The sequence below is a fragment of the Loxodonta africana genome, chromosome 21, assembly GCF_030014295.1.
Source record: "Loxodonta africana isolate mLoxAfr1 chromosome 21, mLoxAfr1.hap2, whole genome shotgun sequence".
NCBI lineage: Eukaryota > Metazoa > Chordata > Mammalia > Proboscidea > Elephantidae > Loxodonta > Loxodonta africana.
The window spans coordinates 58,526,054-58,539,718 of NC_087362.1; the positions used below are offsets into that span (position 1 = coordinate 58,526,054).

At 36.3% G+C, this 13,665-nt stretch overlaps 1 protein-coding gene and 1 non-coding gene across 11 annotated transcripts in view; both read left to right on the forward strand.

The window, feature by feature from the left end:
- The window catches only part of CNOT1 (CCR4-NOT transcription complex subunit 1), a 119,911-nt gene that overhangs the window by 67,352 nt on the left and 38,894 nt on the right, over nucleotides 1–13,665 (forward strand). For 6 of the 10 annotated variants that reach the window (XM_023556517.2, XM_003417028.4, XM_064273957.1 and 3 more), the window contains 9 exons: nucleotides 525–647; nucleotides 839–990; nucleotides 5,680–5,830; nucleotides 7,039–7,240; nucleotides 8,360–8,506; nucleotides 9,594–9,718; nucleotides 10,001–10,287; nucleotides 11,168–11,246; nucleotides 13,204–13,434. In XM_023556517.2, coding sequence (XP_023412285.1) covers nucleotides 525–647; nucleotides 839–990; nucleotides 5,680–5,830; nucleotides 7,039–7,240; nucleotides 8,360–8,506; nucleotides 9,594–9,718; nucleotides 10,001–10,287; nucleotides 11,168–11,246; nucleotides 13,204–13,434 — 1,497 coding nt within the window. The remainder of the gene's footprint in view (nucleotides 1–524; nucleotides 648–838; nucleotides 991–5,679; nucleotides 5,831–7,038; nucleotides 7,241–8,359; nucleotides 8,507–9,593; nucleotides 9,719–10,000; nucleotides 10,288–11,167; nucleotides 11,247–13,203; nucleotides 13,435–13,665) is intronic. The other 4 variants (XM_023556518.2, XM_010596693.3, XM_010596691.3 and 1 more) reach the window with 2 other exon arrangements.
- Nucleotides 6,133–6,268, forward strand: LOC111752583 (small nucleolar RNA SNORA50). The gene has a single exon (XR_002787477.1). It is a non-coding gene; the product is annotated as a small nucleolar RNA SNORA50 (small nucleolar RNA).

Consider the following 13,665-nt stretch of genomic DNA (forward strand, 5'->3'; position numbering starts at 1 on the left):
GCTATTCTAAAGCAAATGATACTTAAGCTTTTCTGGGAGGCAATCTCTGAGATGCAATTTTTGGAGAAACTATTTGGGTTTCGACCCTTTAGCATATTTGGTTAGAATCAACAGAGTCTTGATCACTTCATGTGCAACACTGGTATATAGTTACGCTTAAGTTAGAAGAAGCTTGGGCTTAGATTTCAGGAAATGGGGAAGGATCATTACTTATATTTTGATTGAATTTTGCTCTGCTCTAAGTTCAATTATTTGAAAAACCACAGGGTAGAGTTTTTTTGGAAGGTAGTTTCATGAGTTCACCTTTAAAGTATGATCTTATTATGAGCAAGTACTAACATTACCTACCACTGAATTGTGCTAAAGCATTTAAAAATCTGTGACCAAAAAAAAAAAAAAATTAGTGGAATGTTTTATTTAGATTTGTTTGTGAAAGTAAAAACTGGAAATAGAAAGTAGGATTGAGACACAGAAAGGGTTACTTAATTGCTTGACTTGTACTTTCTAATACTCTTTTTCTTTAGGCCTTGTCAATGCTGCTAAATGGTACTCCATTTGCCTTTGTTATTGACCTTGCTGCGCTTGCTTCACGTCGTGAATACCTCAAACTTGACAAGTGGCTCACAGATAAAATTAGAGAGCATGGGGTAAAGCGGAATTTGTTTATTCATGTCTGCCTTTTAATCTTGATAGTTACAGTGGATAAAGAAACAACTTGTAAATAGTACTGAAGATGCTGTTTATTCTGAATTTTAGTTATACTGCCTAGTAGTTATCTTTAATCTGAAAATAATTCAGATGAATTTCAAATACATTGAGAGATTTTTTTCTTTTTCAGGAGCCCTTTATCCAGGCATGTATGACCTTTTTAAAGAGAAGGTGCCCTTCTATTTTGGGTGGACTTGCCCCAGAGAAAGATCAGCCCAAAAGTGCTCAACTTCCTCCAGAAACTCTGGCGACAATGTTGGCCTGTCTACAAGCTTGTGCAGGGTAGGAAGATCATGCCTGAAAATGACCTTTAATACTAGAATTGGATTGTATGAATAGTTGATTTGGGGGAAAGTAGGTCAAATGAATAAAAGTAAAAGCAGCTTAAGATAATTCAGTGGTTTTTAAGACGAAAGTTGTATACTACTTAAAATATATATTAGATCCATTTTGAGTTAATTATTGTGTATGATGTGAAGTAGCAGTCCAAACTCATTCTTTTATATGTGGACATCTAGTTGTCCTAGCACCATTTGTTGGCAAGATTATTCTTTCCACTTTGAATTGTCTTCTCAAAAAAAAAAAATTATCCATGAATATACGGGTTTGTATCTGGACTCTGAATTCTATTTCATTGATCTCTGTCTTTCCTTTTGCTAGTGTCACTTTTTTTTTAATTGAAACAATATTTGTTGTGAAGTGTATCATACATAGAGAAAAGTATATAAAATGTATATGTAAAGTTTTAAGTTAAATAGTAAGGTGAATAGCTGCACTCCCGTCACTCAGATTAGGAAGGAGAATGTTAGCAGAACTATACTACTTTCTTTTTGTCTTCCCTAGCCACAACCCACTCTATGTCCGCCCCCCATTTCCCCCAGATAACCACTATCATCAGTTTTATATTAGCTTTTACTTTTCTTTGTAGTTTATTCTTTATGTCGGTACTCTTAAAAGTGCACTGTGTCATTTTGAAAACCTGAGTAACAAGAAAACCCAGCTGTGCAAGGGAAGGGCAATATGGCCACTGTCAGATGAAGGCCCAGAAGATAAACCGAAAAGTTTCTGGGGCATAGCCTTGGCCTCACGTTCCCGGAGTTTCCAGAGCGCCTCCAACATTCAACAAGACTACAGAGTTTGCTAGGTACTAGATGTTTGAAAGGAATGTGATGAGATGAAGCATGATGAACTGAGTGTCCTCAGCTGATACAGGCAGCAGGACATGGAGTGGAAGGCAGAACTTTTTCTCCAAAAGCCAAGTACAGATGAGAAGCAGGGCCAGGCTCAGGAGGGCATTGTATCTTCTGGTTTTAAAGACGGTGACTACTGTAGCTTTGGAGTAAAATTTGGAATTGGGAAGTATGAGTGCTCTAGGTTTGTTCTTCTTTGGATTGTTTTGTCTGTTCTGGGTCCCTTGCATTTCCATATGAATTCTAGGTTCAGCTTGTCAATTTCTGCAAAGAAGCCAGCTGGGATTTTGATAGGAATTATATTAAATCTGTAGATTATTTGGGGGAGTATTGCTATTTTAACTAATAGTATTAAGTTTTCCAGTCTGTGAACCTGGAATGTGTCTTTCTGTTTACTTAGGTTGTATTTAATTTCTTTCAATGACACTTTTGTCATTTTCTGTTTACACATCTTGTGCTGCTTTCGTTCCATGGTTTATTCAACCAGTCTCCTATTGGTTGTTTTTTTCTTTTTGTATCATAAATAGTTAAATGAATAGTGTTTTTTTTCTTCTTAGATTTTCTCTGTTGTTGAGAATATACACAGCAAAACATACACTACTTGAACTCTACATGTACCCTTTAGTGACATCGATTACATGTTAAGTTGTGCAACAATTCTCACCCTCCTTTTCTAAGTCCCTCCCCCATTAACATAATAAACTCACTGCCCCCTAAGGTTCCCATCTAATCTTTGAAGTTGCTGTTGTCAATTTGATCCCATATAGGTAGTTTTTAAAAGAGCAGGGATTGATCCACCCGCCACGGCTCCAAAAAGTCTGGAGTCCATGAGAATTTGAAATTCTTTAATACATTTTCCCCCTTTTGATCAGGATTATTCTGTGGGGTCTTTGATCAAAATGTTGAATAATGGTAGCCAGGCACCATCCAGTTCTGGGCTCAAGGCAAAGGAGACTAGGCAGCTGTTCATGGAGGCAGTTAGCAACATATTCCATTTCCTCCCCGTATTCCTGACATCCTTCTTCCTCTTGCACAAGGCAGACAGAGACCAGTTGTTGTGCCTTGGATGCGTTCATTGTCTTTGCCAATGTTTTATTTGGAGCACTAGAATCAGATTTGCTGGTTAAAGGGTAAATGCATACGTAAGAATTTGTTAGATATTCCAAAATTTCTCTCTGTAGGAATTTTTCTGTTTTGTATAACCACCAAGGAGTGTGAGGGCCTGTTTCCTCATAGCCTTGCTGACAAAGGATGTGCCAGTCTGAAAGGTGAGATGTAGTATCTCACTGAAATTTTAATTACAGGGAGTAGATATTTTGAAACTATGTACATTATTAAAAGAAGCTTGAGAGGGCTGTTCATGTTCTTCTGTTTGAAATGCCTTTGTTTTGAGCTTCTTTTGTAAACTAATGGTTTTGTTATCTACTTTATTAAAGGCTTACATTTAGTAAAACAAGTAAACCCATACCTTTAATAGTAGATATGTTTGTTTTCTGTGATCTGTTAATACTTCCTACCTCGTTTCAGTGTATGTAAAACAACTCATTGTTCTTTAAATTTCTAGTCCTTGTGTGAACCATTATATTTTGGTGTTGGCACCAGTAAAAAAAATTTTGTGGATTTTGCTGTAGTGATCTAATGTAGACTTTTTAAAAAACTGTATTGTGGTAAAGGTAAAGTATATATAACAGAAAGTTTGCCGTGTTAATAATTTTTAAGTGTACAATTCACTGAAATTAATTATAATTGTTTCTCATGTTTTACAACTATTGCTTCTATTTGTTCACAAATTTTCCCATCATCCTTAACAAAAACTCAGGCCCCTTAAGCCATAGCTTCTCCTTTTTCCCTCCCTCTGATCCCTGGTAATGACTGATAAACTTCAGTTTCTATAATTTGCCAAATTCTAGATATTTTATGTACATGGGACCATGCAATATTTGTTCTTTTGTGTCTGACTTATTTCACTCTGGAGTCCTGGTGGTGCAGTGGTTGAGAGCTATGGCTCCTAACCAAAGTTTGGCAGTTCGAATCTACCAGGCACTCCTTGGAAACCCTATGGGATAGTTCTACCCTGTCCTATAAGGCCGACATGAGTTGAAATTAACCCAGCGGCAAGAGGTTTGTGTGTGTGTTTTTAATTTCACTCAGCATAATGTTCTCAAAGTTCATCTATGTTGGAGCATATATCAAAGCTTCATTTCTTTATTACTAAGTCCCTGGGTGGCACAAATGATAAAGTGCTGGGCTCCTAACTGAAAGGTTGGTGGTTTGAGTCCATCCAGAGGCACCTCGGAAGAAAGGCCTGTCAGTCTACTTGCTAAAGATCACAACCATTGAAAACTGTGTGGAGCGCAGTTCTATTCTGACACACAGGGTCGCCAGGAGTCAGAATCGATTTGACGGTAGCTAGTTTGTTTTTTTTGGTGTGTGTATACTATATTTATATATTTTTCTGTTGGTAGACATTTAGGTTCCTACCTTTTGGCTATCTTGAGTAGTGTGCCTCAGTGAACATTGGTGTTGTGTTCCTGCTTTCAGTTCTTTTGCACATATATCTAGGAGTGGAACAAGCAGACCATGCAGTAATTCTACCTTTAACTTTTTGAAGAAGTGCTAAACAGTTTGCTACAGCAGCTGCTCCATTTTATAGTCCCACCAGCAATGAGTGAGAGTTGCAATTTCTGCATACCCTCACCAAAACTTGTTTCCCATTCTTCTGGTAGTAAAAGCCAAACTCATTGCCATCAAGTCAATTCTAACTCATAGCAACCCTATAGGACAGAGTAGAACTGACCTATAGGGTTTCCAAGGAGCACTTGGCGGATTCAGTTCTGACCTTTTGGTTAGCAGCCATAGCTCTTAACCACTACACCACCAGGGTTTCCAATAATAGCCATCCTCGAAAATAATAATAAAAAAAAAATTCATTTGCCATAGGGTTGATTAACTCCTAGTGGGAGTGAAATGGTATCGAATTGTGGTTTTGGTTTGCATTTCCCTAATGATTAATGACATTGGTGATTTTTTCCTCTGCTTGTTGATTGTTTGCATGTCTTTGGTGAAATTTCTGTTCGAGTCATTTATCCTATTTTTGATTGTCTTTTTTGTTGTTAAGTTATGGGAGTTCTTTATACATTGAAACTTGTGCGAGCCAGAACTTTGCAGGACTGCCTTGTTTTTCTGGGTCTTGGAAGTTTTCCACCTTTGACGGGATGTGATCGTACCAATTTTCTTGTCATTTGTTTTAGTGGAAAATATTGGAGTTGCCCTTCTCTGACAGGAGTGTGTCATACACAGGTTCCAGCTTTCACAGGTTTTACTGTATACTCTGCATATTAAACCTTTATCTAATAATGTCGTTCCCAAGTATTTTCTCCCGTTCTGTAGGTAAAGATACTTTGTTGATACTGTTTTTTTTTGGTGCGTGAGAATTTTTAATTTTGAAGTCTAATTCTTCTGTTTTTTCTTGACCATGTCTGGGTTTGCACATAATTTTTGGCAAAGTGGGTAAGAATGTGGAATGTTTGTTGGAGTATTTGAAATTTATTCATCGTGCTGTACATAGACTTTATTTTCAGAAGTATTAATTAGATACTTTAAAGAGAATCTGTAGCAAGTTGGCTCAGAAAATTCTAGTGATAAATGCACAGTTGGGAGATATAGTAGAAATTAACCGTATGTTTCAACAAGTTTTTCTTTATCAGAAAAACAGATTAACTTATATTTAGGTGTTCTGGGGACTAGCAAGTTATATTTTTCACCTTTGTTCTCTCTTTAGGAGTGTTTCTCAGGAGTTATCAGAAACCATCCTCACCATGGTAGCCAATTGCAGTAATGTTATGAACAAGGCCAGACAGCCTCCACCTGGAGTTATGCCAAAAGGACGCCCTCCCAGTGCTAGCAGCTTAGATGCTATTTCTCCTGTTCAGGTAATTGAAACCGACAATTCGTACATCTGCTTTTGTTCATAGATTGGAATAGAATAAATTTCTACGTCACCATTAGTAATCTACTCGAAAGAAAATTTTGTCTGAATTTATTACATTTTAGATAATTGCATGTCTAGCATCTACTTATATTTTAAAGGAGACCCATAACTAGGCGTTGTAGTTGAGTTTAGCTTTTAATCATTAAATAGAACATGACTGAGAGGAAAGATACGGAACAGCTTACTTAGGTAAATGGTAAGGGTTTCTTTTTAAAAAAGAATTAACTTAGATTCTTGAGAAATAAGCACTGCCTTTGAACCTGATGTGTCTTGTTTGTAGCTTCACGGGCAAAGCAGCAGTGCTAGAGCATAAGGACTTGTTAGAACTGGGGCTCTTCAGCTCTCAACTGAACTGCTCTTTTAAAAACAAGGTACATTTAAGATACTCCCTGACGCCGACCACCGCCTTCTCTGGGAGCAACGAGTTCTGCTTCGGTTTCCAGCTGCACTGAATGGCAAATTGGGGATTAAAAAAAGAAACAGGCGCTTAGTGATTCTTCAGTGGCCACTGTATAAAAGGCATTTTGCTTATCAATTTTCTGTAGCCAGGTAGAATGAAGTAGTACCAAAAAGCTTGAAAGTGTAGTTATTAGATATTTAAAAAATCTGTTGGCGAGTCACGTATACTGTTGTTTTTATTTTTTTTTTAATTTAAGTAAGAGCTGATCTCCAAACTCCAAGATTTTATAATTTTGACTAGATTTATTTCTTTTGCCTGGAAGATTGATTGCTAATTCCTAATGTTTTTATTGTGTTGAAAGTTACATAACTTAGCTTGAGAGGTTCTTTTCCTATTAAAAAAGCCAACTGACAGTTCCAAGGATAACAACTGCGCCTTGTTGCTACTAAGTGTTTAGTACTATATATGCAAGGCACTGATCTCAGGTCTTCTTGAAGTCTGGTAGCCCTCATTTTACAGCTCTGGTACCTGGGCAAAGGCCAGCTCTTTAAACCTACTCAGTATATGTCACGGTAAGAACAACAACTGGCACGCTTGACTTTATTGGAGTTAAGCATCATCACAATTGTGTGGGGTTTTACAGCTTATGAAGTATGTGGAGTACTGTTGCTAAAGATTGCTTTACCTGTGTCATGTGTGTGCCTTTGCTTGAAGGATGTTTAATCCATCTTTATAATGTTTTTCTTTAGATTGATCCTCTTGGTGGAATGGCATCTCTTAGTATAGGTGGTTCAGCTGCCCCCCATACCCAGAGTATGCAGGGTTTTCCTCCAAATTTGGGTTCTGCCTTCAGTACCCCTCAGTCACCAGCAAAAGCATTTCCACCCCTTTCTACCCCAAACCAGACAACAGCATTCAGTGGTATTGGAGGACTGTCATCACAGCTTCCAGGTAAGGGGGAGTGAATGGGTGGGAGCAAAGTATTTAAATTTCATTGTGCCTTCTTGTATTTTAAGGAGTTTGTAGCCATTGTGATAAGGAAAGCTGCTTCAACTAAATACCTTTGCAAGAATTGTTTCAACATCCAAAGTTAGGAAGAGAAAAACACAGTACTATTCCTGTTAATCCCACCTAATGGAATAAAGAATTAAGGTTATTTGTAGTGGTGAAGTTAATTTAATTTTTTACCAAATGATAGTATAAACAGTAACATGTTCCTTAATCACACATTTTAAGAAGCTTAGATCAAGAACTCACAGCTTTATGAATTATGCATGGCTGTTATAATAAAGGTAGGAAATATTGTACATAACAGATTTCAGCATGTGTTTGGCTTCACTGCACTTTACCTACCTTGAAAGTACTAGTAAATCCCTAAAACTTTTTCATATTTTTCGAATATTTTGGAGTTCGATATTATATTGAAGTAAAGGTTACTTTTTTTTTTTTTGGTTGTACCGACTTGCTTGTCTTTAGCCATCTGCACCTTTTATCATCAGAATATAAATTAGAGAACTAAACATAAGAAGTAAAATGCTGTCATAATCTATAATATAGTGAACACTGCTGGTTTGTGATTCTAGCCCTAATGGCTCAGTTATTTAAACCAAAGTTACTGTCCTTACTAAGGCTTCCTAGCAAAGTTTTAACTATTGTTAGAATCTGTTTGATAAAGTTGAGGGGAATAAAGAAGTCCTGCATTATGGCAGCAAGATAGTGCATGAAATTGTATACTTTTAGTCATTGAGAAAAGTAGACCAACTCATTTTGACTATCTTGTAATACGATGGTGTGTGTTTTGAGAATGTATACTTCTTTTGGTGCATTAATAACTTAGCAAGAATATAAAGGAACGAATAAGATAATTATATATACTAAAGAAAGTTTGGCATGCTCCATTCTAATCTTATTATTTGTTGAGATTCTTTGTAAAATTGAATGGACATAGTAAGGGAGTTAACAAAGATCCTGACTTTTAAAAATAAGTACAAAAAGGACTATTTCTGAGATGTGAATAAATTCAAGAATATGAGTAATGATAGGACTTCTGGCTGCCTTCCTTCTCTCTAGTAGGTGGTCTTGGCACAGGCAGCCTGACTGGTATAGGAACTGGGGCTCTTGGACTCCCTGCAGTGAATAACGACCCTTTTGTACAGAGAAAACTGGGCACCTCTGGACTGAACCAGCCTACATTCCAGCAGAGTAAGATGAAACCTTGTAAGTGGTAGTGTTGTCCGTGATTGTGAAGTGTGACTGATCCATGTACAAATTTTTGATTGTTGTGTCCCGTTTCTTGTACCTGGAGTTACAGGAACAAATACATTGATTTAGTATATTATCAGTAGGACCATATGTTGATATACTTAACTTCCTAGACCAGACCAGTGGGAATAAATTAATGAATTTGAATTATTAAAATAAAAATGAGGTATTAATTCACCTTTGCTCCCCACTACTAGAACAAAGTGAAGATGGTACTTTTGAGTTTAATGAGAGGTGTAGCATTCTTATGGTATGATCATACTAAAAGTAAAGAGTAGGTACAGCAAAGAGAAAAGAAAGATTATCAGCGATTTAGATACATGTATAGACATCTCGAGCATACCCTAAAAATTTGTTGTTTCAAGTCAGGAATAGCCAGGAGAATTTCAGATTTGTTTTCAGCCTGGCAGTTTATAAAATAGTTGACTATATTTTAGTTTATCTTATGGTTATAGCCATATAATGTACATGATATAACTTAAAACCAATTTTTAAAGTTTTGCCTCCTTTAGTAATTTTTATAGTTTTTACGTTAGAGAAGTCATCTTTATAAATCTGTAGGCATAATGGAATTATAAATGATCTTGTCTTTGGGACTAAATATTCATAGTACAGGGTTTAAAAGTAGTGTTGTCAGCTGACTTGAAAATACTAGTGTGAAAGGCTCGTCTGAATGTTATGTTTTGTAGCATGCATTGTGTTTTTATTGGTCTGTCTTACATTGCATTGAAAATTTTTATGTGTTAAATGTGATTTTTATTATAAAATAGTAAAGAATTAACCTTGAGTGAGGTTGCATTAAGGATAAATGTAGTATGAGTTTAAACGTTGTAATTAGTCCTGAAGGAAAATATTAGGCAGTTCTGTTAAAATCTTTTATGTCTATCCCAAACACTTTTCATATCGAAACTTGACCTTTTAATACTTTCTTCAGTTCCTGTACTTTTCACTTAAGTTAAAACTTTATTGGTCTTCTGGTTCTATGTGGGGACGCGGTCAAAAGGCTTGAATTGCCCACTGGTTACTTTTCTGTTTCCAACAGCGGACTTGTCTCAGGTGTGGCCAGAGGCAAATCAGCACTTTAGTAAAGAGATAGATGATGAAGCAAACAGCTATTTCCAGCGAATATATAATCACCCACCACACCCAACCATGTCTGTTGATGAGGTGAGTGTCCAGGATGATCTAATTATTCACTGTTCAGGCAAATCTTAAAATAAATGACCTTTTCATGTTTTATTTATTTTTTTGAAATCCAGCTTGAAGTGTTTTGAATATGTCTTTGTATCTCTTAAAACCTTACATTTCTCTCAAATTGAGTCAACTGTCCCAAAATTGAAGTTTTTCAGGAACATGGGATTTTTGTTAAATACTTAATAAGTGTTCTATTAAGGATATATAAGGACAGCTTTCAGTAATAGTTAATGTGTGTGTTTTGGTTTTTTCCAGGTATTAGAAATGCTACAGAGATTTAAAGACTCTACTATAAAAAGAGAACGAGAAGTATTTAACTGTATGCTGAGGAACCTGTTTGAAGAATATCGGTTTTTCCCCCAGTACCCTGATAAGGAGTTACACATAACAGCTTGCCTATTTGGAGGAATAATCGAAAAAGGACTGGTCACATACATGGCCCTAGGTCTGGCCCTGCGATATGTCCTTGAAGCCTTACGCAAGCCTTTTGGATCCAAAATGTATTATTTCGGGATTGCTGCTTTAGATAGATTTAAAAATAGGTAAGTGAGAAGGTTTCCTATGAAGCTTTCCCCTGTCATTATGAAGAATAATAACTATCATTTATTAACTTTATTTATAATATATGGCAGGCCTCGTACAAAGCAGTATACATGCATTTGTGTTGCAATGACTATATGAAGTAGAAGAATTTAAAAGTTCAGTTTATTGCAGTAATTGAAGTGGTAGGCAGTTTGTAAACTGAGATTGCAGGATTTTTGTAGTTTGAGGTATAATCTGTATACAATAAAAGCCATCCTTTTTAGGTGTGTAGCTTTTTGAACTTTGATAAATTTATATAGTTGTGTAGCCAGCACTGCAATCAACATACTGAATGTTTGCCCACCCTCAGTCCCTGGCCATGATTGATCTGATTTCTACCTAGAGTGTGCCTTTTCTGACGTGTCATATAAATGAATCATTCAATAGTAGGCTTTTGAGTCTGACATCTTTCACTTAGCATGATCCTTTTGAGATTCATCCATGTCACTTAAATGTTTTAGTAGGTCAATCCATTCTATTGCTAAACTATTCCATTGTATGGATTAACAAGTTGTTTGTCACCTGTTGATGACACCTGGTGTACATTTGGGCTTGTTTACAGGTAGTAGTTTTAGTGAGACCGCTGAAAGCTAGTTTAAAACTGGACTTTTAAAAAACAAAGATAATGTTTCTTCCTGATGTAAAAGGAGTACAGCTCATAACTATTTTCCCCCTCTACTTCTATGTTCTTCCTTTTGGTATTCTCTTCAAATAAGGTATTTTGTAGGTAGAATGGGGAAAAGGACCTTGATTAGCATATGGAAGGAAGTTGTTGTGTGTAGCTCTGCTTCTACTTTTATGTGAAATGATGAAGGGATGAATGAATGATTTTGCTTGCAGATTGAAGGACTATCCCCAGTATTGTCAGCACTTGGCTTCTATCAGTCACTTTATGCAATTCCCACATCATTTACAGGAGGTAAGTGCCTTCGATATCTAAAATCTTTTTAGTAGTTTGAGGGTTTATGTATTGGAAACATTCCTACTGTTTTAATTCAGAGTGTTGAATTTGGGATTTGCTAGGAAAGACATTAAGATTTTTTAATGATTGGCATGAACTAGATAAATATATTGGTTGCTTGTTTTGCAGCTCAGTAGTGAAAAATAATAAAAAAAATAGAATTCTTAGGTTATCTTTTTTTAACCAGTGGTTTTGTTTGATTTAATAAAACAGTTTTTATTCTCTTAAAAAGGATTTTGAGTGGGAATTTTACATTTAAATCAGTAAAATTATTTATCTGCTTTAAATATCAATAAGATGAAATGGTGTTACGTGTAGTAAAATACAGTCTTCCTAACCAGCTCTTTAGAGTTGCTTGTTGAAAAGAAGACAGTCCCTAGGGAAATGGACCTAGGGAAATGATATTTGTAGCTGCCTTCTTGCGTGGTTATTCTTGAAATTTAAGGACCATTGTCTTAGTGATTGATTTTAGATTGACAGGTAAACATTTATACCACTCTCTTAACCTGTGGTCAAAGTCAGCTTAAAGAGAACAAGAAACTTGATTGAGCTTTATTAGCTTTGTATTTTACACACAGCAGATAAATGGCTTTATAAGATTGTTTTTTAAGAAATCAGAAAGATCAGAATTTGAACTTACTTGAAATTCTAAATTATAATTTAGTTTGTGTTTTTTACTTCACTCTGCTGGATTTGTAAAAGAGGCAGAACTATTGTGATGGCTAAACGTAAGAGACCCTGGTTTGGGAGGTAGTGTATCCATTCAAGACAGGAGGGTGGGGGAGTGGATATAGTGCTAAATATTAAGCCAGTACTAGTAAAAACTACATGAGAAAGTAGAACTTTGAAAAGCTAAGATGGGAGGCCAGAGGCTAACCACACTCAAAAGTTCTAAAGAAGGGTGTTTGGAATCCGGAGCTGGGAATATACAGCTAGGAAGACTGGAGAGCAGGAGAGATGGTACGGGGGTAATCATAGAAAATTGTACCAAACACCTAGCATAACAAGATAGGGAAAAATAAAAAAGAGAGAGATCATTGCTTATACTTATATACTTAGTCATTTTAAAGGGCTGTACTTGGGTCAGAGATTGCCCTTCCTATTTAAAAATGTCCTTTTTTTGTTCCTTTTTATTTATTTCTTCTGTTGTTGTTGAGAATATACATAGCAAAACATACACCAGTTCAACAGTTTCTGCATTTACAGTTCAGTGACATTGATTGCATTCTTCAAGTTGTACAACCATTCTAACCCTCTTTTTAAGAAAAATGTCCTTTCTTTTGTGAAGTTACCACAATTGTAGATGGCTTTAGTTTTGCCAGGTAGGGGCTGTTGTCATAGAATGAGAAATGCTATGGCAGTCCTTTAATTTGGGGGTGAAGATGGGGAAGGGAGTTTTATTGGTTTTTTGAGGGGGAAAAGCTTCTAGAATACCTAGTATTACTGTTGAGTTGGCTTAGCTGTGTACAGTGTTTTATATTAGTTTTGGTAGTTAAGACTTTGTTAGATAAAACTTAAACATTGCAGTGTGCCTTTTAGATCATAGGTTTCTCATCTGTGTTCAAAAGAGAGAGAAAAGTTAGTTTACCATATATATTTTTAAGAATTTTAAGCTTGCATTTGTTAAGGGATTAAACAAAGCTTACAGATATTTGGGGCTGATATCTTAGAAGTTGTTCAGTTAGATTATTTGCCTCATAGATAGTTTTTACATACTAACATTTTAACCTTCTAAGGAGTCCATGGCACCCACTTGTGTGTGAGTGCCTGGATGAGGCAAGGAATGAGGAAAATGAACCTAAACAGTGCTCTGAAATTATTAGTCCCCCTCAGAAAAGTGAGGAGAATATAATTCAAATATTAGAATTTCTGTTAAAAACTTTTTAAATGTGTTTCCCCTTCCCTACCCTTATAGTATATCGAATATGGACAGCAGTCTAGAGATCCTCCTGTGAAAATGCAGGGTTCCATCACAACCCCTGGAAGTATTGCACTGGCTCAGGCCCAGGCTCAGGCCCAGGTTCCAGCAAAAGCTCCTCTTGCCGGTCAGGTTAGCACTATGGTAACCACCTCAACAACCACCACTGTTGCTAAAACGGTTACAGTCACCAGGCCAACCGGAGTCAGCTTTAAGAAAGATGTGCCAGTAAGTAGGTCTATCTTCTTCATTTTCCAGAATTTGTTATGTTGTGATATATCCAGTAATGAGCATGTATTTTGGTTTTAACTATAACACGTGCCTATTAAAGGAAAAGCATAAAGACCAGTATTTCTTCCTTTATGTTTCTGAGACCTCCTCATATTTCCCAGAGGCAGCCACTATTACTAGTTTATGTATTCTTGCTTGATGCTTCCCATGCACAATCATACCATGTGT